Here is a 27,070-nt window from a genome sequence, read left to right as displayed (position 1 = left end):
CTATCACGGCTGACAACTACCTATACCTGTTTTTTGATAACGAAGTACCTACCTATCTCGAATAAAACTATAGTATCTAGCATGTATCAGGATTAACTCTGTACTAATGCAGTTGGTTTCCCCTGGCGGTGTAGCGGGCAGTGGTTCAGATGGATGAGTCCAGGGAACAGCATATCACTAATCTGCTGAACACTGTCCAGAGAGGACCGACATGCCCGGGCCCAGCCAGGGAGGCCCACCCCTCCACATCTGAGCACTGGCGTTCAGCCCCGTCAGGACCGGACAGAGGCAGCCACTGGTAAGGCATGGTCTTACTGGCTGTGTTCGAGAGCATCAAAACCATGATGTATTGTGGGTCAATTCTGACAGACTGACTGATCTACAAATACTTTTGAGTAGTTATTTATGATTCAAGGTGATTTGTAGATCAGTCAGTCTAGACTCACCTTTAAAGTTGATTGTAATGTTGGACACTCCCAGTCTCTCAGAAGAATACAGCTGCAGTAGACTCTGTCATGTACTGTGACACCCACAGACAGACAGACAGTGATGTCATGTGTTCAGGTCCACAGGCCCCAGCCCTAACCCTAGTCTCCAGGACATCGTTAGGCCCTATGCATGGGTTCTCTGTGTGTTGTGGACATGAGCCTGCTTCCTGCAGCTGCGTACTATTATTAAACTCCTTTTACATCTCCTAAGTTCGTGGATTATTTAGGAGGGCTCATGTCACCACTAGATTGCAACATCATCGGCTACATTCAATGCTTTTGAAACATAAAGCATTCAGCCTTTGATTTACTACACCACTGTTATTCACCTGATGTGTGTTCCAGTTACTTCGATGGTGATGAGCCCTCTCAGGATGTCCTGAAAATTGATCTCAAGCAAGAGAAGAAGGAGGATGAGGAGAGGCCAGTACAGAACACTCCACTCACATCACAACGGTAGGCTAACTTCTAGATTGTTGTTGTTGTTCCTATTGTCATGCTCACTCGTTAAAGCAATTCACAATCATGTCTCTTTCTCCTGCCTCTCAGTTACCTCCCACAGGATGTCCTTAAAGCTGAACCCCAAGAAGAGAGGGAGGAGAAGGAGAGGAGAGGGAAGGATAAAGACCTGGAGTACTTGTTTCAGGAGGTGGTCAGGGAGAATGCCCTGGACCAGCAGTTAAAGAGAGATCTAGAGAGGAAGAAGGCAGACTCTAAATACCTAGACATGCTGGTGACAATTCACTTCATAAAAAATGAGCAGTATTATAATTACTGTGTTTATTATTGATAAACACACATGTTATCATAACACCAATATAACTGGTGGTGATGGACTGCTTGTAGTAATTCATGTTTCCTGTTTATTTTTTTGGGCAGAAATTCAGGGAAAAGCTTCCATCCTTTGGAAAGAAAGAGGTAAGATCTGAGACATATTTTTCCTCCCGATGAACTTGGATGTTAGGCCTCTGCTTACCATGTGGATGCTAGGCCTCTGCTTACCATGTGGATGCCAGGCCTCTGCTTACCATGTGGATGCTAGGCCTCTGCTTACCATGTGGATGCTAGGCCTCTGCTTACCATGTGGATGCTAGGCCTCTGCTTTCCATGTGGATGCTAGGCCTCTGCTTACCATGTGGATGCTAGGCCTCTGCTTACCATGTGGATGCTAGGCCTCTGCTTACCATGTGGATGCTAGGCCTCTGTTTACCATGTGGATGCTAGGCCTCTGCTTACCATGTGGATGCCAGGCCTCTGCTTACCATGTGGATGCTAGGCCTCTGTTTACCATGTGGATGCTAGGCCTCTGCTTACCATGTGGATGCCAGGCCTCTGCTTACCATGTGGATGCTAGGCCTCTGCTTACCATGTGGATGCCAGGCCTCTGCTTACGATGTGGATGCTAGGCCTCTGCCTACCATGTGGATGCTAGGCCTCTGCCTACCATGTGGATGCTAGGCCTCTGCCTACCATGTGGATGCTAGGCCTCTGCCTACCATGTGGATGCTAGGCCTCTGCCTACCATGTGGATGCTAGGCCTCTGCCTACCATGTGGATGCTAGGCCTCTGCCTACCATGTGGATGCTAGGCCTCTGCCTACCATGTGGATGCTAGGCCTCTGCCTACCATGTGGATGCTAGGCCTCTGCCTACCATGTGGATGCTAGGCCTCTGCCTACCATGTGGATGCTAGGCCTCTGCCTACCATGTGGATGCTAGGCCTCTGCCTACCATGTGGATGCTAGGCCTCTGCCTACCATGTGGATGCTAGGCCTCTGCCTACCATGTGGATGCTAGGCCTCTGCCTACCATGTGGATGCTAGGCCTCTGCCTACCATGTGGATGCTAGGCCTCTGCCTACCATGTGGATGCTAGGCCTCTGCCTACCATGTGGATGCTAGGCCTCTGCCTACCATGTGGATGCTAGGCCTCTGCCTACCATGTGGATGCTAGGCCTCTGCCTACCATGTGGATGCTAGGCCTCTGCCTACCATGTGGATGCTAGGCCTCTGCCTACCATGTGGATGCTAGGCCTCTGCCTACCATGTGGATGCTAGGCCTCTGCCTACCATGTGGATGCTAGGCCTCTGCCTACCATGTGGATGCCAGGCCTCTGCTTACCATGTGGATGCTAGGCCTCTGCCTACCATGTGGATGCTAGGCCTCTGCCTACCATGTGGATGCTAGGCCTCTGCCTACCATGTGGATGCTAGGCCTCTGCCTACCATGTGGATGCCAGGCCTCTGCCTACCATGTGGATGCCAGGCCTCTGCTTACCATGTGGATGCCAGGCCTCTGCTTACCATGTGGATGCCAGGCCTCTGCTTACCATGTGGATGCCAGGCCTCTGCTTACCATGTGGATGCCAGGCCTCTGCCCACCATGTGGATGCTAGGCCTCTGCCCACCATGTGGATGCTAGGCCTCTGCTTACCATGTGGATGCTAGGCCTCTGCCTACCATGTGGATGCTAGGCCTCTGCCTACCATGTGGATGCTAGGCCTCTGTTTACCATGTGGATGCTAGGCCTCTGTTTACCATGTGGATGCTAGGCCTCTGTTTACCATGTGGATGCTAGGCCTCTGCTTACCATGTGGATGCTAGGCCTCTGCCTACCATGTGGATGCTAGGCCTCTGCCTACCATGTGGATGCTAGGCCTCTGCTTACCATGTGGATGCTAGGCCTCTGCTTACCATGTGGATGCTAGGCCTCTGTTTACCATGTGGATGCCAGGCCTCTGCCTACCATGTGGATGCCAGGCCTCTGCCTACCATGTGGATGCCAGGCCTCTGCTTACCATGTGGATGCCAGGCCTCTGCTTACCATGTGGATGCCAGGCCTCTGCTTACCATGTGGATGCCAGGCCTCTGCTTACCATGTGGATGCCAGGCCTCTGCTTACCATGTGGATGCCAGGCCTCTGCCTACCATGTGGATGCCAGGCCTCTGCCTACCATGTGGATGCCAGGCCTCTGCCTACCATGTGGATGCCAGGCCTCTGCTTACCATGTGGATGCCAGGCCTCTGCTTACCATGTGGATGCTAGGCCTCTGCTTACCATGTGGATGCTAGGCCTCTGCCTACCATGTGGATGCTAGGCCTCTGCTTACCATGTGGATGCTAGGCCTCTGCCTACCATGTGGATGCTAGGCCTCTGCCTACCATGTGGATGCTAGGCCTCTGCCTACCATGTGGATGCTAGGCCTCTGCCTACCATGTGGATGCTAGGCCTCTGCCTACCATGTGGATGCTAGGCCTCTGCCTACCATGTGGATGCTAGGCCTCTGCTTACCATGTGGATGCTAGGCCTCTGCTTACCATGTGGATGCTAGGCCTCTGCTTACCATGTGGATGCTAGGCCTCTGCTTACCATGTGGATGCTAGGCCTCTGCTTACCATGTGGATGCTAGGCCTCTGCTTACCATGTGGATGCTAGGCCTCTGCCTACCATGTGGATGCTAGGCCTCTGCTTACCATGTGGATGCTAGGCCTCTGCTTACCATGTGGATGCTAGGCCTCTGCCTACCATGTGGATGCTAGGCCTCTGCCTACCATGTGGATGCTAGGCCTCTGCCTACCATGTGGATGCTAGGCCTCTGCCTACCATGTGGATGCTAGGCCATGTGGGCGTTTTTACCTCAGACAAGAATAGGATCTCATCTTGTAAAACGTTTCTGACTGATGAAAACCTTGCAACTACATTTTTGCCAATTTTCATATACACTGACCAAAAATATAAATGCAACATGTAAAGTGTTGGTCCCATGTTTCATGGGATATATGTTCCATATGCACAAAAAACATATTTCTCTCAAATTTGTTAACATCCCTGTTAGTGAGCATTTCTCCTTTGCCAAGATAATCCATCCACCTGACTGGTGTGGCATATCAAGAAGCTGATTAAACAGCATGATCATTACACAGGTGCACCTTGTGCTGGGGACAATAAAAGGCCACTAAAATGTGCAGTTTTGTCACACAACACAATGCCACAGATGTTTCAAGTTTTGAGGGAGTGTGCAATTGGCATGCTGACTGCAGGAACGGTATGGTGTACCTAATAAACTGACCTCTGTCACACACACAGTACCAGTCAAAAGTTTGTACACACCTACTCATTCCAGGGTTTCTTTATTTTTACTATTTTCTGCATTGTAGAATAATAGTGAAGACATCAAAACTATGAAATAACACATGGAATCATGTAGTAACCAAAAAAGTGTTAAACAAATCAAAATATATTTTATATTTGAGATTCTTCAAAGTTGCCACCCTTTACCTTGATAGCTTTGCACACTCTTGGCATTCTCTCAACCAGCTTCATAAGGTAGTGACATGGAATGTATTTTAATTAGCAGGTGTGCCTTGTTCAATTGTGGAATTTCTTCTTAATGCCGTTTGAGCCAATCAGTTGTGTTGTGACAAGGTAGGTTTGGTATACAGAAGATATCCCCATTTGGTAAAAGACTGAGTCCAACTTGTCGTGACTTGACTTTAACATTAATCTGAAGACTGTTATTTATCTAATTACCTAAATATGTTTAATTGTTAAATTAATCATGTAACATTTAACTCATTAGGATCTGGGGCACCACGAGAGCAGTTCTTTAAAGAGTTACCATCTCCCAAATTAAATTCTAAAATTTAAAATACCTATCACATCTATAAACAGTCAATTTATTAATCCTAACCTCGTATCATATCATTGTTCTGAACTATTGTAACCTCCTTGCATTTGCAAAAACATGAGCTTTACTTATGATTCAGTACTACACATTGGTTTAAGTATTTATATACTAGCTAATTACATGGGGACACAGGATAAACACACACTCTGCATCGGTTATTGACTGGAGACGTAATACGCTGAGAACAGATCCCTAGTGGAATGACAGGAGAGAGAGAGGGACAGAGACACTTAATATTGACACATTCAGAAACTACTCTTAATTACAATAACCATTTACTTTGCACACGAACCGCCACCCCCTTTGGGCAGGAAATCATGAATGTATTTACGTGAAATGCCTGGGTTCGCCTGGGATCTTTCTGTGAAAGGGGCAATTATCTCTTATAGCTTCTCAAATCACATCCCTCTCTTAACAAAAACATACTTTTTCATATTACATGCACAACCCATAGTAAGGAAACTTAATCTACAGTTGAAGTCAGAAGTTTACATACACTTAGGTTGGAGCCATTAAAACTTGTTTTTCAACCACTCCACAAATGTCTTGTTAACAAACTATAGTTTTGGCAAGTCGGTTAGGACATCTACTTGGTGCATGACACAAGTAATTTTTCCAACAGTTGTTTATAGACATTATTTCACTTATTATTCACTGTATCACAATTCCAGTGGGTCAGAAGTTTATATACACTAAGTTGACTGTGCCTTTAAACAGCTTGGAAAAATCCAGAAAATGATGTCATGGCTTTAGAAGCTTCTGATGGGCTAATTGACATAATTTGAGTCAATTGGAGGTGAACCTGTGGATATATTTCAAGGCCTACCTTCAAACTCAGTACCTCTTTGCTTGACATAATGGGGAAATAAAAAAAAATCAGTCAAGACCTCAGAAAAAAAATTGTAGACCTCCACAAGTCTGGTTCATCCTTGGGAGCAATTTCCAAATGCCTGAAGGTACCACGTTCATCTGTACAAACATTAGTATGCAAGTATAAACACCATGGGACCACGCAGCCGTCATACGCTCAGGAAGGAGAAGTGTTCTGTCTCCTAGAGATGAATGTACTTTGGTGCGAAATGTGCAAATCAATCCCAGAACAACAGCAAAGGACCTTGTGAAGATGCTGGAGGAAAGAGGTACAAAAGTATCTATATCCACAGTAAAACGAGTCCTATATCGACATAACCTGAAATACCGCCCAGCAAGGAAGAAGCCACTGCTCCAAAACCGCTATAAAAAAGCCAGACTACGGTTTGCAACTGCACATGGGGACAAAGATCGTACTTTTTGGAGAAATGTCCTCTGGTCTGATGAAACAATAATAGAACTGTTTGGCAATAATGACCATCGTTATGTTTGGAGGAAAAAGGGGAAGCCTTGCAAGCCGAAGAACACCATCCCAACTGTGAAGCACAGGGGTGGCAGCATCATGTTGTGGGGGTGCTTTGCTGCAGGAGGGACTGGTGCACTTCACAAAATAGATTGCATCATGAGTAACGAAAATTATGTGGATATATTGAAGCAACATCTCAAGACATCAGTCAGGAATTTAAAGCTTGGTCGCAATGGGTCTTCCAAATGGACAATGACCCCAAGCATACTTCCAAAGTTGTGGTAAAATGGCTTAAGGACAACAAAGTCAAGGTATTGGAGTGGTCATCACAAAGCCCTGACCTCAATCCTATAAATAATTTGTGGGCTTAACTGAAAAAGCGTGTGCGAGCAAGGAGGTCGACAAACTTGACTCAGTTACACCAGCCGTGTCAGGTGGAAAGGGCCAAAATTCACCCGACTTATTGTGGGACACTTGTGGAAGGCTACCCGACACGTTTGACCCAAGTTAAACAATTTAAAGGCAATGCTACCAAATACTAATTGAGTGTATGTAAACTTCTGACCCACTGGGAATGTGATGAAAGAAATAAAAGCTGAAATAAATAATTTTCTACTATTATTCTGACAATTCACATTCTTAAAATAAAGTGGTGATCCTAACTGACTTATGTCAGGGAATTCTTACTAGGATTAAATGTCAGGAATTGTGAAAAACTGAGTTTAAATATATTTGGCTAAGGTGTATGTAAACTTCTGATTTCAACTGTATGTAGTGTGTGAACTTTTCAAGTTACAGTTTTCCTTTATGACATTTTGTAATGACATCACAAAATAACAAACAAAATTACATTAGTGTTCTAGAGATCGCCCCTGACCGTTCCCCATGTTTTACGTTCAAAATATTGTTCCAGTTTTCACTTTTGAACGTCTTGGGAGTTTCAGTGGCAAGAACGTCTGTTGAGACAAAGCACATTCCTTTGGTGAAAGGGGGTCTGATTGAAGTTATTCATTGCAAACTTGATCTGACCTATTTGGATTCTCGTGGTCAGTCGTGACATTATGGCAAGAACAGCTCAAATAAGCAAAGAGAAATGACAGTTTATCATTACTTTAAGACATGAAGGTCAGTCAATCCGGAAAATGTCTAAAACTTTGACAGTTTCTTCAAGTTCAGTCGCAAGATCCCAACCGCTATGATGAAACTGGCTCTCATGAGGATCGCCACGAGGAACGGAAGACCCAGAGTTACCCCTGCTGCAGAGGATACGTTCATTAGAGTTACCAGCCTCAGAAATTGCTGCCCAAATATATGCTTCAGAGTTCAAGTAACAGACACAACTCAACATCAACTGTTCAGAGGAGACTGCATGAATCAGGCCTTCATGGTCGAATTGCTGTAAAGAAACTACTACTAAAGGACACCAATAAGAAGAAACTTCCTTGGGACAAGAAACACGAGCAATGGACATGAGACCGGTGGAAATCTGTCCAAATTTGAGTCTTTGTGAGACGCAGAGTAGGTGAACGGATGATCTCTGCATTTGTGGTTCCCACCATGAAGCATGAAGGAGAAGGTGTGATGGTGTGTGAGTGCTTTGCTGGTGACACTGTCAGTGATTTATTTAGAATTCAAGGCATTCTTTATCAGGATGGGTACCACAGCATTCTGCAGCGATACGCCATCGCATCTGGTTTGCGCTTAGTGGGACTATCATTTGTTTTTCAACAGGACAATGACCCAACACACCTCCAGGCTGTGTAAGGGCTACTTGACAAGGAGAGTGATGGAGTGCTGCATCAGATGACCTGGCCTCCACAATCACCTGACCTCAACCCAATTGATCTGCTTTGGGATGAGTTGGACTGCAGAGTGAAGGAAAAGCAGCCAACAAGTGCTCAGCATATATGGGAACTCCTTCAAGACTGTTGGAAAAGCATTCCAGGTGAAGCTGGTTGAGAGAATGCCAAGCTTGCCAATAGTGTGCAAAGCTGTCATCAAGGCAAAGGGTGGCTACTTGGAAGAATCTCAAATATGAAATATATTTAACACTTTTTTTAGTTACTACATGATTCCATATTTGTTATTTCATATTTTTGATGTATACACTATTTTACAATGTAGAATAAATTATACAAATACTGAAAAACTTTTGAACAAGTAGGTGTGTCCAAACTTTTGACTGGTACTGTATGTGTGGACACCCCTTCAAATTAGTGGATTTGGCTATTTCAGCCACACCCGTTTCTGACAAGTGTATAAAATTGTGCACACAGCCATGCAATCTGCATAGACAAACATTGGCAGTAGAATGGCTTTACTGAAGAGCTCTGTGACTCTCAACGTGGCACCGTCATAGGATGCCACCTTTCCAACAACTCAGTTCGTCAAATTTCTGCCATCCTGGAGTTGCCCCGGTCAACTGTAAGTGCTTTTATTGTGAAGTGGAAATGTCTAGGAACATCAACTGCTCAGCCGCGAAGTGGTAGGCCACACGTGTTCACTTAATGGGACTGCCAAGTGCTGAAGCAAGCAGCCCGTATAAATCAGCTGTCCTCGGTTGAAACACTCACTACCGTTGGCTGGAGTGTTGTAAAGCTCGCTGCCATTGGACTCTGGAGCAGTGGAAACTCGTTCTCTGGAGTGATGAATCACACTTCACCATCTGGCAGTCCGACGGACAAATCTGTGTTTTGGCGGATGCCAGGAGAATGCTATCTGCCCTAATGTGTAGTGCCAACTGTAAAGTTTGGTGGAGGAAGAATAATGGTCTGGGGTTGTTTTTCATGGTTTGGACCTTTTAGTTCCTGTGAAGGGAACTCTTAACGCTACAGCATGAAATTACATTCTAGACGATTCTGTGCTTCCTACTTTGTGGCAACAGTTTGGGGAAGGCCCTTTCCTGTGTCAGCATAACAATGACCCCGTACTCAAAGCGACGTCCATACAGACATGGTTGTCGATCTGTATACGTTCACTCTTTTGTTATTGTTGTTTTTGTACATGTATTGAAAGCAACTCTCCTCAATGTACTCTGGTCATTTCATAACTCCAGGACCAATAAATGTATTCTAAATGTCGTCAGAAGTTTTGAAATGCTTGTTAATGTTTAAAATATTGACTTGTTTTCCATTTCCTGAAAAGATAAGAAGTGAAGTTATTAAGGATGATGAGAGGTTTTCATCTGACAGCTACAAAAAGGCTCTTGCCTCTGTCCTGTCCTCTCTCTGGTTCATCAGGAGTTGGTGGAGTTGATCAGGTCCAGCCAGGTGCTGGTGGTACTTGCCTTACCTCTGTCCTGTCCTCTCTCTGGTTCATCAGGAGTTGGTGGAGTTGATCAGGTCCAGCCAGGTGCTGGTGGTCAGTGGAGAGACAGGGTGTGGTAAAACCACCCAGGTGACCCAGTTCATCCTGGATGACTACATAGAGAGGGGCATGGGTTCAGTCTGCAGGGTGGTCTGCACCCAGCCACGTCGCATCAGTGCCATATCTGTAAGTAGTGTGTGTGTGCGTGCGTATTCCACCTGTTCCAGGTGTGTGTGTGTCCTACCTTTTTGAATATATGTATCGTCCCATTTCTGATGTGTGCTTGTTGCAGGTGTGTACTCTCTCCTCTCATTGTGTGTGTATGTGTGTGTTTTAGGTAGCGGAGCGGGTGGCTGCGGAGAGGGCTGAGAGTGTGGGGGACGGGAACTCATGTGGTTATCAGATCCGCCTGCAGAGGTGAGTTTTCTGTTTGGAGTGGAACCTCTCTTTAACCCTTTATGCTCGTGGGAATTGGCCTATATGGATCGGGCTACATTTTAAATGTTTCTTACAGAAGAAATATGAAAAGCACAAGCATGGTAGTAATTGAAACAGTTTGGAGATTATTAGGCCAAAGTTGAGGACAACTTTCACCTGACACAAGACTGAATCCAAACATTACACTGTTGATTTTATGTGCGTTTGACATTTACTGTACTTTTCGCCGCATTTGTTGATAAGGAAATGTGAAAATACTCTGAATACATTCAGTAACATGTTGAGAATATTCCTGGAAAATGTAGGATAGGTGCAACATAAGACAAGAAAATGACAAGAGTTTGAATGAGAGGACTAAATAGTATCTCCAAGAAACCACACACCTCTCCAAAGTGTACAGTTCCTAAGTCATTTCTCTGCACTTTTATGATTCAAAGAACAAGTCTTCAACTGTAAGGTGCTGTTTTTAGCTGTCCTAGCTGTGCCGTTGAGGAACTAGAGCAAGCACTCTATCCCCGCCGTCACACAATTACTGTTGTTTACGCAGTCCCAAAACGGTCCATTATAAACCAGTCTGCATCAGGAGGGCAGAATCGTTTTAAAGCATGTTCTATTGCAAACATGACTAGCTAAGTTATAAAATATGATCTTTACAATGTTAGGCTTTCACAGGGCAATTCAGAGAAACCGATTTGTAATTTTGGTGCGTATAGAAGGGAGTGATTAGTGCACTCCGGTATGTGTGACACAGCGCATTATCAGGCTCATTCTGCTCAGACAAACGGGCTCATTCTGCTCAGACAAACGGGCTCATTCTGCTCAGACAAACGGGCTCATTCTGTTCAGAACAACCCAGGGTATGAGGCCATGTCATCTGGTAACTGTACGTCAAACATAGAGATCATGAACGTTGACACTGTATATTACATGAGTTTTATCATATGGAAATTTGAAGTGTACATTTTGGACTCACAGGTATGTGGCTTGCTTGTATGACATCAAAGCAATATTTATTATAATCCTCAATGTCTCACCTTTCAAAATACATAGTCCTCTCAATTTACAGCATTTCACTCATTGACTATTTTAGTTTTTGCAAAAGTTGCCTAAAGTCAGAACGTATGTCAGTCAACCCATACAGAGCTGTGAAGCACAGAGCCTGAGTTCTGAAGTCATGTATAGCATGTTACTGTACAGCCACTAACGTTCCAATTTAGGCACTTATTAGTGCCCAAATCAGCCGTTTTCAATCTGGATACGGGTACGAGTGTAAAGGGTTAAGGGCGTGGAGGGTTAAGGGCGTGGAGGGTTAAGGGCGTGGAGGGTTAAGGGCGTGGAGGGTTAAGGGCGTGGAGGGTTAAGGGCGTGGAGGGTTAAGGGCGTGGAGGGTTAAGGGCGTGGAGGGTTAGGGGCGTGGAGGGTTAGGGGCGTGGAGGGTTAGGGGCGTGGAGGGTTAAGGGCGTGGAGGGTTAAGGGCGTGGAGGGTTAGGGGCGTGGAGGGTTAGGGGCGTGGAGGGTTAAGGGCGTGGAGGGTTAAGGGCGTGGAGGGTTAGGGGCGTGGAGGGTTAGGGGCGTGGAGGGTTAGGGGCGTGGAGGGTTAAGGGCGTGGAGGGTTAAGGGCGTGGAGGGTTAGGGGCGTGGAGGGTTAGGGGCGTGGAGGGTTAGGGGCGTGGAGGGTTAAGGGCGTGGAGGGTTAGGGGCGTGGAGGGTAAAGGGCGTGGAGGGTAAAGGGCGTGGAGGGTTAGGGGCGTGGAGGGTTAGGGGCGTGGAGGGTAAAGGGCGTGGAGGGTAAAGGGCGTGGAGGGTTAAGGGCGTGGAGGGTTAAGGGCGTGGAGGGTTAGGGGCGTGGAGGGTTAGGGGCGTGGAGGGTTAGGGGCGTGGAGGGTTAGGGGCGTGGAGGGTTAGGGGCGTGGAGGGTTAAGGGCGTGGAGGGTTAAGGGCGTGGAGGGTTAAGGGCGTGGAGAAAGCGCAGCTGCACATAGAATACAGGGTTTAAACTCTGATAATTCTAATCCCCAATGCTTCTGACTAACTAGAAAGTGTGTGTGTGTGTGTGTGTGTGTGTGTGTGTGTGTGTGTGTGTGTGTGTGTGTGTGTGTGTGTGTGTGTGTGTGTGTGTGTGTGTGTGTGTGTGTGTGGGCTGTACAAGCTGGGTGACTGAGGGACCACTGAGGCTGTAGACAGCTGTGTAGGTTGTACAAGCTAGGTGACTGAGGGACCACTGAGGCTGTAGACAGCTGTGTAGGTTGTACAAGCTAGGTGACTGAGGGATCACTGAGGCTGTAGACAGCTGTGTAGCCATCTTGTCTGGATGTTTAGATGTTCTCAGTGAGTCTCAGTGGAGATGTGTTCTGCACCATACAGACACACAAACAGACACACTGAGCTCACGTTCTTACGCTCCGGCTGACATGGCAGCGTTTGTTCTGTGTTTCTGTTCAACTCTGATGTTAGTGGCGGATGGAGCAAAACAACTAATCCCATCAAGGGTGTGTGTGTGTTTGGGCTGAAGAACTAGACGCATTGGTAGTGTGTGTGGGGTTATGGGGTAGAGATGGACAGGGTTATGGGGTAGAGACGGACAGGGTTATGGGGTAGAGACGGACATGGTTATGGGGTACAGACAGACAGGGTTATGGGGTAGAGACGGACAGGGTTATGGGGTAGAGACGGACAGGGTTATGGGGTAGAGACGGACAGGGTTATGGGGTAGAGACGGACAGGGTTATGGGGTAGAGACGGACAGGGTTATGGGGTAGAGACGGACAGGGTTATGGGGTACAGACAGACAGGGTTATGGGGTACAGACAGACAGGGTTATGGGGTACAGACAGACCGGGTTATGGGGTACAGACAGACAGGGTTATGGGGTACAGAGACAGGGTTATGGGGTACAGACAGACAGGGTTATGGGGTACAGACAGACAGGGTTATGGGTTGCAGGCAGAGGGGGGCCTGAGGTCTGTGTGGGTGTAGTGGGCTCTGCTTAGCCTCCAAGCAGACTAACATGCTGACCACACCGGCTGCGTTGCGTGCTGTACACATACATGTTTTTCTATCATTGTACCCACACTGCTCTCGCCGTCAACGAGCGTCTGCGTTGCCAGGCGCTAAAATAGAAGTTGATTCTATTTGTGATGCGGAACGTGCTGCAAGTCCTGCCTCTCCCATCTCCTCATTTGGTTTTTAGATGCATTTACCCTCATGCCATCTTCTCATTGGTTTTTAGATGCATTTACCCACATGCCATCTTCTCATTGGTTTTTAGATGCATTTACCCACATGCCATCTTCTCATTGGTTTTTAGATGCATTTACCCACATGCCATCTTCTCATTGGTTTTTAGATGCATTTACCCACATGCCATCTTCTCATTGGTTTTTAGATGCATTTACCCACATGCCATCTTCTCATTGGTTTTTTAGGAACATATACCCACATGCCATCTTCTCATTGGTTTTTTAGGAACATATACCCAGGTGGGTGTTTGAAAGATGAACTGAGGTCAGTTGTGGTAATTCACCTTATGAAAGTTAGTTGTCAATCGCCATATAAAGTCCAAAGAACCATGTCCGTCTCTACCCCATAACCCTGTCCGTCTCTACCCCATAACCCTGTCCATCTCTACCCCATAACCCCACACACACTACCAATGCGTCTAGTTCTTCAGCCCAAACACACACACACCCTTGATGGGATTAGTTGTTTTGCTCCATCCGCCACTAACATCAGAGTTGAACAGAAACACAGAACAAACGCTGCCATGTCAGCCGGAGCGTAAGAACGTGAGCTCAGTGTGTCTGTTTGTGTGTCTGTATGGTGCAGAACACATCTCCACTGAGACTCACTGAGAACATCTAAACATCCAGACAAGATGGCTACACAGCTGTCTACAGCCTCAGTGGTCCCTCAGTCACCTAGCTTGTACAACCTACACAGCTGTCTACAGCCTCAGTGGTCCCTCAGTCACCTAGCTTGTACAACCTACACAGCTGTCTACAGCCTCAGTGATCCCTCAGTCACCTAGCTTGTACAACCTACACAGCTGTCTACAGCCTCAGTGGTCCCTCAGTCGCACTCTCTCTTTCTGTCTCTCTCTCTTCTTTCTTTCTGTCTCTCTTCTTTCTTTCTGTCTCCTTTCTTTCTGCCTCTCTCTCTTCTTTCTGTCTTTCTCTCTTCTTTCTGTCTCTCTCTCTCTTTTCTTTCTTTCTTTCTGTCTCTCTCTCTTCTTTCTGTCTCTCTCTTCTTTCTTTCTGTCTCTCTCTCTTCTTTCTGTCTCTCTCTCTTCTTTCTTTCTGTCTCTCTCATCTTTCTGTCTCTCTCTCATTCTCTTCTTCTTCTTCTTACTAAAGTAATTAAAGGTGTATGCTGTTTTGCATAGGAAATGTGTTGTGATGACCTCTCATGTTAGTTTAGATTTCTGAGTCGTTTCCACAGATGGTGGGCTTTGAAAGGAGATCTATAAATCCCCTATAGTCCTCCTAAGCCACGCTCCTGTCAGTGATCACCTGGGTTATTGATTTCTCAATCTCTGGGATCACCAGTCAGGATGAGTTGAGTTTTGCGCTAATGGATTGAGAGAACTATGTACAAGCAGCCAGTTGTGAGTGTGTCTGTGCTCGCACCTTGTTTGTGTGTGCGCGCTATTTGTGTGTGTGTGTGCTCCCATGTTTGTGTGTGTGTGCTCGAGGGGGGGGGGCGCTTGAGAAGGAGAGGGAGTAAGGAGAGGGAGGAGTGTGAAGGAGAGAGATGGACAGACGAGAGGAGAGCTGTAGAGAGAGAGAGAGAAGATAACAGGATCAGTGGATTAGAGGGATCAAAGGCCAAGGGGAGCAGGGAAGTGAGAGAAGAGCGTAGACAGAGGAGATCTGTGAAAGAGAGAGAAGAGTACATGTGGTTTTCACCTAGATATCTTAATGAGGATCGGACCCTTTTTTTCAGTTTTCGCCTAAAATGACATACCCAAATATAACTGCCTGTAACTCAGGACCTGAAGCAAGGATATGCATATTATTGATACCATTTGAAAGGAAACACTTTGAAGTTTGTGGAAACTTGAAACGAATGTAGGAGAAATTAACACATTAGATCTGGTAAAAGATAATACAAAGAAAAAAAACATGCTTTTTTTTGTTCCATCTTTGAAATGCAAGAGACAGGCCACAATGTATTATTTCAGCCCAGGTGCAATTTAGATTTTGGCCACTAGATGGCAGCAGTGTGTGTGCAAAGTTTTAGACTGATCCAATGAACCATTGCATTACTGTTCAAAATGTTGTATCAAGTCTTCCCAAATGTGCCTAATTGATTTATTGATACATAATCAAGTACATAACTGTGCACTCTCCTCAAACAATAGCATGGTATTATTTCACTGTAATAGCTACTGTAAATTGGACAGTGCAGTTAGATTAACAAAAATGTAAGCTTTCTGCCAATATCAGATATGTCTATGTCCTGGGAAATGTTCTTGTTACTTACAACGTCATGCTAATCACATTAGCGCACGTTAGCTCAACCATCGCGCGGGGCACACACCGATCCTGTCGAGGTTAAGATTGATGTACTAACTGTAAGTCTCTCTTGAAAAGAGTGTCTGCTAAATCAGTGGTTCCCAAACTGTGGGGGGGTCGGGGGGGACACATTTCTTTTGCCCATAGATATTGTTATAATTTTTGGGTCACTCAAATATGACATGAATACACATTAGATAATGCAAAATTTATAGAATTGCAAGAAAATGTGCTTTAAAATTGGCAACATTTTCTTTGCACCCCCATGAAAAAAACATGTACAATTGCAGGAAATAAGCTTTAAACCTGCTAAATTCTCTCCACCAACAAGAGGGGTGTGAACAGTTTGTGTCATGAACAGTGCTTGTGCCCGTAGATGTGGCGTGTGCACGCGTGGGAAGGTGAGGCGCGGGATGTTCTTCCAATGCTGGAAGGGGGGCCCCGAGTGAAGAAGTTTGGGAACCTCTGTGCTAAATGACAAAAATGTGTACAGTGTAGCATGAGATACTCAAGAGCAGATGATCATAGAAAATAGGACAGAATAGTGGTCAGAATAGATGGTCAGGGGAAATAGGACAGAATAGACGCCCAGAGGAAATAGGACAGAATAGACACCCAGAGGAAATAGGACAGAATAGACACCCAGAGGAAATAGGACAGAATAGTGGTCAGAATAGATGGTCAGGGGAACTAGGACAGAATAGACGCCCAGAGGAAATAGGACAGAATAGACACCCAGAGGAAATAGGACAGAATAGACACCCAGAGGAAATAGGACAGAATAGTGGTCAGAATAGACGCCCAGGGGAAATAGGACAGAATAGACGCCCAGAGGAAATAGGACAGAATAGACGCCCAGAGGAAATAGGACAGAATAGACACCCAAAGGAAATAGGACATAATAGACAGTCAGAATAGATGATCAGGGGAAATAGGACAGAATAGACGGTCAGGGGAAATAGGACAGAATAGATGATCAGAGGAAACAGGACAGAATAGACAGTCAGAATAGATTATCAGGGGAAATAGGACAGCATAGATGGTCAGGGGAAATAGGACAGAATATATGGTCAGAATAGATGGTCAGGGGAAATAGAACAGAATAGACAGTCAGAATAGATGGTCAGGGGAAATAGGACAGAATATATGGTCAGAATAGATGGTCAGGGGAAATAGAACAGAATAGACAGTCAGAATAGATGATCAGGGGAAATAGGACAGAATAGATGGTCAGAATAGATGATCAGGGGAAATAGGACAGAATAGATGGTTGGCGGAAATAGGACAGAATAGACATTCAGAATAGATGGTCAGGGGAAATAGGACAGAATAGACAGTCAGAATAGATGGTCAGGAGAAATAGGACAGAATAGACAGTCAGAATAGATGGTCAGGGGAAATAGGACAGCATAGACAGTCAGAATAGATGGTCAGGGGAAATAGGACAGAATAGACAGTCAGAATAGATGGTCAGGGGAAATAGGACAGAATAGACAGTCAGAATAGATGGTCAGGGGAAATAGGACAGAATTGTAGGCCAAATCAAACTGTATTTGTCACATGCACCGAATACAACAAGTGTAGACTTTATGATGAAATGCTTACTTACAAGCCCTTAAGCCCTTAACCAACAGTGCAGTTCAAGAATAGTTAAGAAAATATTTACCAAATAAACTAAATTAAAAATTGTAATAAAAAGTAACACAATAAGAATAACAATAACGAGGCTATATACAGGGGATACTGGTACCGAGTCAATGTGCCGGGTTACAGGTTAGTTGAGGTAATTTTTGTACATGTAGGTAGGGGTGAAGTGACTATGCATAGATAATAAACAGCGAGTAGCAGCAGTGTACAAAAAGGGAGGGGTCAATGTAAAATAGTCCGATGGCGATTTTATTAATTGTTACACAGTCTTATGGCTTGGGGGTAGAAGCTGTTGAGGAGCCTTTTGGGCCTAGACTTGGCGCTCTGGTACCGCTTGCCGTGCAGAGAAAACAGTCTATAGTGACTGGAGTCTCTGACAATTTTATGGGCTTTCCTTTGACACCACCTATTACATAGGTTCTGGATGGCAGGAAGCTTGACCCCAGTGAAGTACCGGGCCATATGCACTACCCTCTGTAGCGTCTTACGGTCGGATTCCGAACAGTTGCCATACCAAGCGATGATGCAACCAGTCAGGATGTTCTCAATGGTGCAGCTGTAGAACCTTTTGAGGATCTGGGGACCCATGTCAAATCTTTTCAGTCTCCTGAGGGGGAATAGGCTTTGTCCTGCCCTCTTCACGACTGTCTTGGTATGTTTGGACCATGATAGTTCGTTGGTGATGTGGACACCAATGAACTTGAAACTCTCGACACGCTCCACTACAGCCCCGTTGATGTTAATGGGGGCCAGGAAGGGACTAAGTACAGGAGGGGACTAAGTACACACCCCTGAGGGGCCCCAGTGTTAAGGATCAGCGTGTTTTTGCCTACTCTTACCACCTGGAGGAAGTCCGTCAGGAAGTCCAGAATCCAGTTGCAGAGGGAGGTGTTTAGTCCGTAATAGTTTTCAAGCCCTGCCACATCTGACGAGCGTCAGAGCCTGTGTATTAGGATTCAATCTTAATCATGTATTGGCGCTTTGCTTGTTTGATGGTTCGTCTGAGGGCATAGCGGGATTTCTTATAAGCGTCTGGATTAGTCTCCCTGTCCTTGAAAGCGGCAGCTCTAGCCTTTAGCTCGATGCGGATGTTGCCTGTAATCCATGGCTTCTGATTGGGGCATGTACATACGGTCACTGTGGGGACGACGTCGTTGATGCACTTATTGATGAAGCCGATGACTGATATGGTGTACTCCTCAATGCCATTGGATGAATCCCGTAACATGTTCCAGTATGTGCTAGCAAAACAATCCTGTAGTGTAGCATTCACGTCATCTGACCACTTCCGTATTGAGTGAGTCACTGGTGCTTCCTGCTTTAATTTTTGCTTGTAAGCAGGAATCAGGAGGATAGAATTATGGTCAGATTTGCCAAATGGAGGGCGAGGGAGAGCTTTGTATGCATCTTAGTGTATGGAGTAAAGGTGGTCTAGGGTATTTTTTCCTCTGGTTGCACATGGAAATTGCTGGTTAAAATTTGGTAAACTGATTTTAGTTTGTCTGCATTATAGTCCCTGGCCACTAGGAGCGCCGTTTCTGGGTGAGTATTGTCTTCTTTGCTTATGGCCTTATAGAGTTGGTTGAGAGCAGTCTTAGTGCCAGCTTCGTTCTGTGGTGGTAAATAGACGGCTATGAATAATATAGATGAGAACTCTCTTGGTAGATAGTGTGGTCTACAGCTTATCATAAGGTACTCCACCTCAGGCAAGCAATACCTCGAGACTTCTTTAATATTAGACATCGCGCACCAGCTGTTACTGACAAATAGACACACACCCCCACCCCTCATCTTAACAGACGTAGCTTCTCTGTCCTGCTGGTGCATGGAAAATCCCACCAGCTCTATATTATCCATATCGTTGTTCAGCCACGTCTCGGTGAAACATAAGATATTACAGTTTTTAATGTCCCGTTGGTTGGATAATCTTAATCGCACGTCATCAATTTTATTTTCCAATGATTGCACGTTAGCAAGAAGAACGGATGGTAGTGGGAGTTTACTCGCTTGCCTACGGATTCTCAGAAGGCAGCCCATTCTGCGGCCCCTTTTTCCACCGTCTTTTCTTCAAGCAAATTACGGGAATCTGGGCCTGTTCCAGTGAAAGTAGTGTATCCTTCTTGTCGGACTCGTTAAAGGAAAAAGTTTCTTCCAGTCCGCGGTGAGTAATCGCTGTTCTGATGTCCAGAATTTGTTTTTGGTCATAAGAGATGGTAGCAGCAACATTATTTACAACATAAGTAAAAAAAATGAGTTACGCAAAAAAAACTAACAAAATAGCACAATTGTTTGGGAGAAGTAAAACGTTAGCCAGGTTCTTCGGGCGTCATCTTAGTAGGATGCTACCCCTTTAAGCCAGAATAGATGGCCAGTGGAAATAGGACAGAATAGATAGTCATAGGAAAGAGGGCAGAATAGATGGCCGGGGAGAGGAGGAAAAAGACAATTAGGTTGCAATGAGGGAGAGATGACATGGAGGAGAGATGACCGACTGGGGAAATAATGTGTCCATGAGGCTCAGAGAGGTTAATGTGATCAAGGCTACATTCACACACGTCATACTGGGACTACACATCAGCCTTGGAAGAAGATAGTATTTCTGTCACGCTGCGTGCGTGTGTATTATGATTTGTATTAAAGGGCCAGTGCGTTCAAAAATGTGATTTCCTTTGTTTTTTAGTTATATATTTCTGCACTGAGGTTTGAATGAAACTGAAATTGTGAAAATCATGATGCAATTTTAGTGTAAAAGCTGTTTGAAAAGATCGCCTGAAATTACAACTTGTTTTGCTGGGTGGGGTTTTTGGTTAGTAGACCAATAACAAAGAGTTTGCCCTCCTCTCAGCTAATTACAGCTGGTTTTCAGGTTACACATCCCTCACTCAGATCACTCCTACACAGAAATTCCATTTAGCTTAGAAGCCAATTTTGTTTATTTTTGACAATTTTAATTGTAAACAGTTACAGTAAGGTAATTACTTCATTGTTACCCAGAAATCATTTGATATTGGGATAAAACAAAATGCTGCATTGGCCCTTTTTAAAAAGCTGTGCAATATAATTTAGCAATGCAAGTCATTACTGTATTCTCTAGAATGACATTGCATTACTTTGTGTTTCTAAAGTAGGCCTATGACATTTTGAGAATATATTTTTTTACATCTCAAAATAGGACGCTACCCCTTTAAGACATAAATTCCAAAAGCGATACGGACCTGACTACAGCAGGCTAGGTAATACAAATTCTAGGTGTCTTTGTGTAGCTATCTTTTAGCAGACTATTAACAGTAGCCAGCATATTGCTAATATGTTCACTATTGAAGTTTTACTTTTGTAAATAACGTTCCCTATAAGAAATAAGCTTTGAGAGTAGAGTGATGGGCGCTTCATTTTGCTCTGGACAGCTGGCGTGTGCTGTGTTAAGGCATCTAATCATGTACCACTCGAAGTTGTGACTTGCGGAAGTGTGGTGTGGTGCTTGAACGAACGACCAATCATATGGCTCAAATACAGCATGACTTTTCCGTTTGTTGTAGTCAGTGATAGACTGCGACATAGCAGCTAAATGTTGAACTGGAACGTAGAAATGCGCTGATAAGTTACTGGCCCGGTCAGAAAAGTCACTGATGAGATCCACTGGCCCAACACGTGTTTTTACTGGCCCCGGGCCAGCTGGTCATCATTAATGTCTGACCTTGCCTAGGGCTATCGTATTTTTCTCCCACTATCCAACATCCTCCCCCTCCTCCCTCTTTCTTTTTCTGGGCCCTGATTAAATGGCTTACAGTATATTAGGGAAAGTAAGTATATAAGCTGTAATAACCTGTATTAATAAGTATATAAGCTGTATTAATTATATAAGCTGTATTAATATGTATATAAGCTGTATTAATAAGCAAGTATATAAGCTGTAATAGCCTGTACTAATATTTATATACGCTGTAATAAGTATATAAGCTGTAATAGCCTGTATTAATATTTATATATGCTGTAATAAGTATATAAGCTATAATAATTATATAAGCTGTAATAACCTGTATTAATACGTATATACGCTGTATTAATATGTATATATGCTGTAATAAGTATATAAGCTATAATAATTATATAACCTGTAATAACCTGTATTAATACGTATATACGCTGTATTAATATGTATATAAGCTGTAATAACCTGTATTAATAAGTATATAAGCTATAATAATTATATAAGCTGTAATAACCTGTATTAATAAGTATATAAGCTCTAATAATTATATAAGCTGTAATAATAAGTATATAAGCTGTATTAATATGTATGTAAGCTGTAATAACCTGTATTAATATATATATACGCTGTAATAACCTGTATTAATAAGTATATAAACTGTATTAATAAGTATATAAGCTGTAATAACCTGTATTAATAAGTATATAAGCTGTATTAATAAGTATATAAGCTGTTATAACCTGTATTAATAAGTGTTTGTATTTAATTGTGTATTTTTTTTCTTCTTCATTTTAGTCGGTTACCACGGAAACAGGGCTCGGTGCTGTATTGTACAACGGGTATTATTCTACAGTGGCTCCGCTCATCCCCGTGAGTGTTTTTCCTCTCTGTCCTCTTCATCATCCTCCTCTCCCATCATTCTCTGTTTCTAAATCTCTCTCTCTCTCCCTGTCAGTCTGTTGTCCACCATCAGCCACCTGGTTTTGGATGAAATTCATGAGAGGAACCTTCACTCTGATGTTCTGCTCATCATTGTTAAAGACCTGCTCCGAGTCCGACAGGACCTCAAGGTCATCCTCATGAGTGCCACGCTCAACGCTGAGAAGTTCTCCAAATACTTTAGTACGCAATGACAAACAGTGGGGATTCAGTGTGTTTCTGTCGTAGCAGTGGGGATTCAGTGTGTTTCTGTCGTAGCAGTGGGGATTCAGTGTGTTTCTGTCGTTGCAGTGGGGATTCAGTGTGTTTCTGTCGTTGCAGTGGGGATTCAGTGTGTTTCTGTCGTAGCAGTGGGGATTCAGTGTGTTTCTGTCGTAGCAGTGGGGATTCAGTGTGTTTCTGTCGTAGCAGTGGGGATTCAGTGTGTTTCTGTCGTAGCAGTATGTGCAATGGAGTTTGAAAATCAAAAATGTAAATTGGGAATGACCATTGAATAGAGTCAGTAAATTCCTCCCTCTGCCCCCTCCCTGTCTCTCTCCAGATAACTGTCCTATGATCCACATCCCGGGGATGACCTTCCCAGTGCAAGAGTTCCTACTGGAGGATGTGTTGGAGATGATCAGGTGAGTTCCTACTGGAGGATGTGTTGGAGATGATCAGGTGAGATCCTACTGGAGGATGTGTTGGAGATGATTAGGTGAGATCCTACTGGAGGATGTGTTGGAGATGATTAGGTGAGATCCTACTGGAGGATGTGTTGGAGTTGATTAGGTGAGCTCCTACTGTAGGATGTGTTGGAGATGATTAGGTGAGTTCCTACTGGAGGATGTGTTGGAGAGGATTAGGTGAGTTCCTACTGGAGGATGTGTTGGAGATGATTAGGTGAGATCCTACTGGAGGATGTGTTGGAGATGATTAGGTGAGATCCTACTGGAGGATGTGTTGGAGATGATCAGGTGAGATCCTACTGGAGGATGTGTTGGAGATGATTAGGTGAGATCCTACTGGAGGATGTGTTGGAGATGATTAGGTGAGATCCTACTGGAGGATGTGTTGGAGATGATTAGGTGAGTTCCTACTGGAGGATGAGTTGGAGATGATTAGGTGAGATCCTACTGGAGGATGTGTTGGAGATGATTAGGTGAGATCCTACTGGAGGATGTGTTGGAGATGATTAGGTGAGATCCTACTGGAGGATGTGTTGGAGATGATCAGGTGAGATCCTACTGGAGGATATGTTGGAGATGATTAGGTGAGATCCTATTGGAGGATGTATTGGAGATGATTAGGTGAGATCCTATTGGAGGATGTATTGGAGATGATTAGGTGAGATCCTACTGGAGGATGTATTGGAGATGATTAGGTGAGATCCTACTGGAGGATGTATTGGAGATGATTAGGTGAGATCCTACTGGAGGATGTATTGGAGATGATTAGGTGAGATCCTACTGGAGGATGTATTGGAGATGATTAGGTGAGATCCTACTGGAGGATGTATTGGAGATGATTAGGTGAGATCCTACTGGAGGATGTATTGGAGATGATTAGGTGAGATCCTACTGGAGGATGTGTTGGAGATGATTAGGTGAGATCCTACTGGAGGATGTGTTGGCGATGATTAGGTGAGTTCCTACTGGAGGATATGTTGGAGATGATTAGGTGAGATCCTACTGGAGGATGTGTTGGAGATGATTAGGTGAGATCCTACTGGAGGATGTGTTGGAGATGATTAGGTGAGATCCTACTGGAGGATGTGTTGGAGATGATTAGGTGAGATCCTACTGGGCACACTAGGATATATTCACTAGCCTAAAGGAATGAGGAAGATTAGCACCTTCTAATCTGGTAATCTTAGACTTTGGACTGAACTGTGTGTTTGTGTGTGTCCACTAGGTATCGTCCCCAGAAGAAGGAGCAGAGGCCCAGGTGGAAGAGAGGTTTCATGCAGGGTCAGAACTCCAGACCGGAGAAGGACCAGAAAGAGGCCGAGTACAAGGAGAGCTGGCCCTGCTACGCCCGCACACTACGAGACAAGTGAGTTACTGGGGGGAGCTGGCCTTGCTACGCCCACACACTACGAGACAAGTGAGTTACTGAGGGGGAGCTGGCCTTGCTACGCCCACACACTACGAGACAAGTGAGTTACTGAGGGGGAGCTGGCCTTGCTACGCCCACACAATACGAGACAAGTGAGTTACTGAGGGGGAGCTGGCCTTGCTACGCCCACACAATACGAGACAAGTGAGTTACTGAGGGGAAGCTGGCCTTGCTACGCCCACACAATACGAGACAAGTGAGTTACTGAGGGGAAGCTGGCCTTGCTACGCCCACACAATACGAGACAAGTGAGTTACTGAGGGGAAGCTGGCCTTGCTACGCGCACACACTACGAGACAAGTGAGTTACTGAGGGGGAGCTGGCCTTGCTACGCCCACACAATACGAGACAAGTGAGTTACTGAGGGGGAGCTGGCCTTGCTACGCCCACACAGTACGAGACAAGTGAGTTACTGAGGGGAAGCTGGCCTTGCTACGCCCACACACTACGAGACAAGTGAGTTACTGAGGGGGAGCTGGCCTTGCTACGCGCACACACTACGAGACAAGTGAGTTACTGAGGGGGAGCTGGCCTTGCTACGCCCACACAATACGAGACAAGTGAGTTACTGAGGGGAAGCTGGCCTTGCTACGCCCACACAATACGAGACAAGTGAGTTACTGAGGGGAAGCTGGCCTTGCTACGCGCACACAATACGAGACAAGTGAGTTACTGAGGGGGAGCTGGCCTTGCTACGCCCACACAATACGAGACAAGTGAGTTACTGAGGGGGAGCTGGCCTTGCTACGCCCACACAATACGAGACAAGTGAGTTACTGGGGGGGAGCTGGCCTTGCTACGCGCACACACTACGAGACAAGTGAGTTACTGAGGGGGAGCTGGCCTTGCTACGCCCACACACTACGAGACAAGTGAGTTACTGAGGGGGAGCTGGCCTTGCTACGCCCACACAATACGAGACAAGTGAGTTACTGAGGGGGAGCTGGCCTTGCTACGCCCACACAATACGAGACAAGTGAGTTACTGAGGGGGAGCTGGCCTTGCTACGCCCACACACTACGAGACAAGTGAGTTACTGAGGGGGAGCTGGCCTTGCTACGCCCACACAATACGAGACAAGTGAGTTACTGGGGGGGAGCTGGCCTTGCTACGCCCACACAATACGAGACAAGTGAGTTACTGGGGGGGAGCTGGCCTTGCTACGCCCACACAATACGAGACAAGTGAGTTACTGGGGGGGAGCTGGCCTTGCTAAGCCCACACACTACAAGACAAGTGAGTTACTGAGGGGGAGCTGGCCTTGCTACGCCCACACAATACGAGACAAGTGAGTTACTGGGGGGGAGCTGGCCTTGCTAAGCCCACACACTACGAGACAAGTGAGTTACTGAGGGGGAGCTGGCCTTGCTACGCCCACACAATACGAGACAAGTGAGTTACTGGGGGGGAGCTGGCCTTGCTAAGCCCACACACTACAAGACAAGTGAGTTACTGGGGGGGAGCTGGCCTTGCTAAGCCCACACACTACGAGACAAGTGAGTTACTGAGGGGGAGCTGGCCTTGCTACGCCCACACAATACGAGACAAGTGAGTTACTGAGGGGGAGCTGGCCTTGCTACGCCCACACAATACGAGACAAGTGAGTTACTGAGGGGAAGCTGGCCTTGCTACGCCCACACACTACAAGACAAGTGAGTTACTGGGGGGAGCTGGCCTTGCTACGCCCACACACTACAAGACAAGTGAGTTACTGAGGGGGAGCTGGCCTTGCTACGCCCACACACTACGAGACAAGTGAGTTACTGAGGGGGAGCTGGCCTTGCTACGCCCACACACTACAAGACAAGTGAGTTACTGGGGGGGAGCTGGCCTTGCTACGCCCACACAATACGAGACAAGTGAGTTACTGGGGGGGAGCTGGCCTTGTTACGCCCACACAATACGAGACAAGTGAGTTACTGAGGGGAAGCTGGACTTGCTACGCCCACACACTACAAGACAAGTGAGTTACTGGGGGGAGCTGGCCTTGCTACGCCCACACACTACAAGACAAGTGAGTTACTGAGGGGGAGCTGGCCTTGCTACGCCCACACACTACAAGACAAGTGAGTTACTGAGGGGGAGCTGGCCTTGCTACGCCCACACACTACAAGACAAGTGAGTTACTGGGGGGGAGCTGGCCTTGCTACGCCCACACAATACGAGACAAGTGAGTTACTGAGGGGGAGCTGGCCTTGCTACGCCCACACAATACGAGACAAGTGAGTTACTGGGGGGAGCTGGCCTTGTTACGCCCACACAATACGAGACAAGTGAGTTACTGAGGGGGAGCTGGCCTTGCTACGCCCACACAATACGAGACAAGTGAGTTACTGAGGGGAAGCTGGCCTTGCTACGCCCACACAATACGAGACAAGTGAGTTACTGAGGGGAAGCTGGCCTTGCTACGCCCACACAATACGAGACAAGTGAGTTACTGAGGGGAAGCTGGCCTTGCTACGCGCACACACTACGAGACAAGTGAGTTACTGAGGGGGAGCTGGCCTTGCTACGCGCACACACTACGAGACAAGTGAGTTACTGGGGGGGAGCTGGCCTTGCTACGCCCACACAATACGAGACAAGTGAGTTACTGAGGGGGAGCTGGCCTTGCTACGCCCACACACTACAAGACAAGTGAGTTACTGAGGGGGAGCTGGCCTTGCTACGCCCACACAATACGAGACAAGTGAGTTACTGAGGGTGGGGGGAAGCTGGCCTTGCTACGCCCACACAATACGAGACAAGTGAGTTACTGAGGGGAAGCTGGCCTTGCTACGCCCACACAATACGAGACAAGTGAGTTACTGAGGGGAAGCTGGCCTTGCTACGCCCACACAATACGAGACAAGTGAGTTACTGGGGGGGAGCTGGCCTTGCTACGCCCACACACTACAAGACAAGTGAGTTA

The 27,070-nt window shown here is 46.0% G+C and overlaps 1 protein-coding gene across 1 annotated transcript in view; it reads left to right on the top strand.

Moving 5' to 3' along the window:
* Positions 1–27,070, top strand: part of dhx36 (DEAH (Asp-Glu-Ala-His) box polypeptide 36) — a 72,977-nt gene that overhangs the window by 753 nt on the left and 45,154 nt on the right. Inside the window, exons 2-11 of the mRNA XM_038960979.1 lie at positions 135–298; positions 834–944; positions 1,038–1,221; positions 1,368–1,406; positions 9,832–10,002; positions 10,154–10,233; positions 21,919–21,993; positions 22,079–22,245; positions 22,604–22,685; positions 23,956–24,096. Coding sequence (XP_038816907.1) covers positions 135–298; positions 834–944; positions 1,038–1,221; positions 1,368–1,406; positions 9,832–10,002; positions 10,154–10,233; positions 21,919–21,993; positions 22,079–22,245; positions 22,604–22,685; positions 23,956–24,096 — 1,214 coding nt within the window. The remainder of the gene's footprint in view (positions 1–134; positions 299–833; positions 945–1,037; positions 1,222–1,367; positions 1,407–9,831; positions 10,003–10,153; positions 10,234–21,918; positions 21,994–22,078; positions 22,246–22,603; positions 22,686–23,955; positions 24,097–27,070) is intronic.

The sequence above is a fragment of the Salvelinus namaycush genome, chromosome 23 (genome assembly GCF_016432855.1).
Source record: "Salvelinus namaycush isolate Seneca chromosome 23, SaNama_1.0, whole genome shotgun sequence".
Classification (NCBI taxonomy): Eukaryota; Metazoa; Chordata; class Actinopteri; order Salmoniformes; family Salmonidae; genus Salvelinus; species Salvelinus namaycush.
The sequence above is the reverse complement of the archived record's forward strand: the minus strand, read 5'-3'. Positions and strand labels throughout refer to the sequence as shown.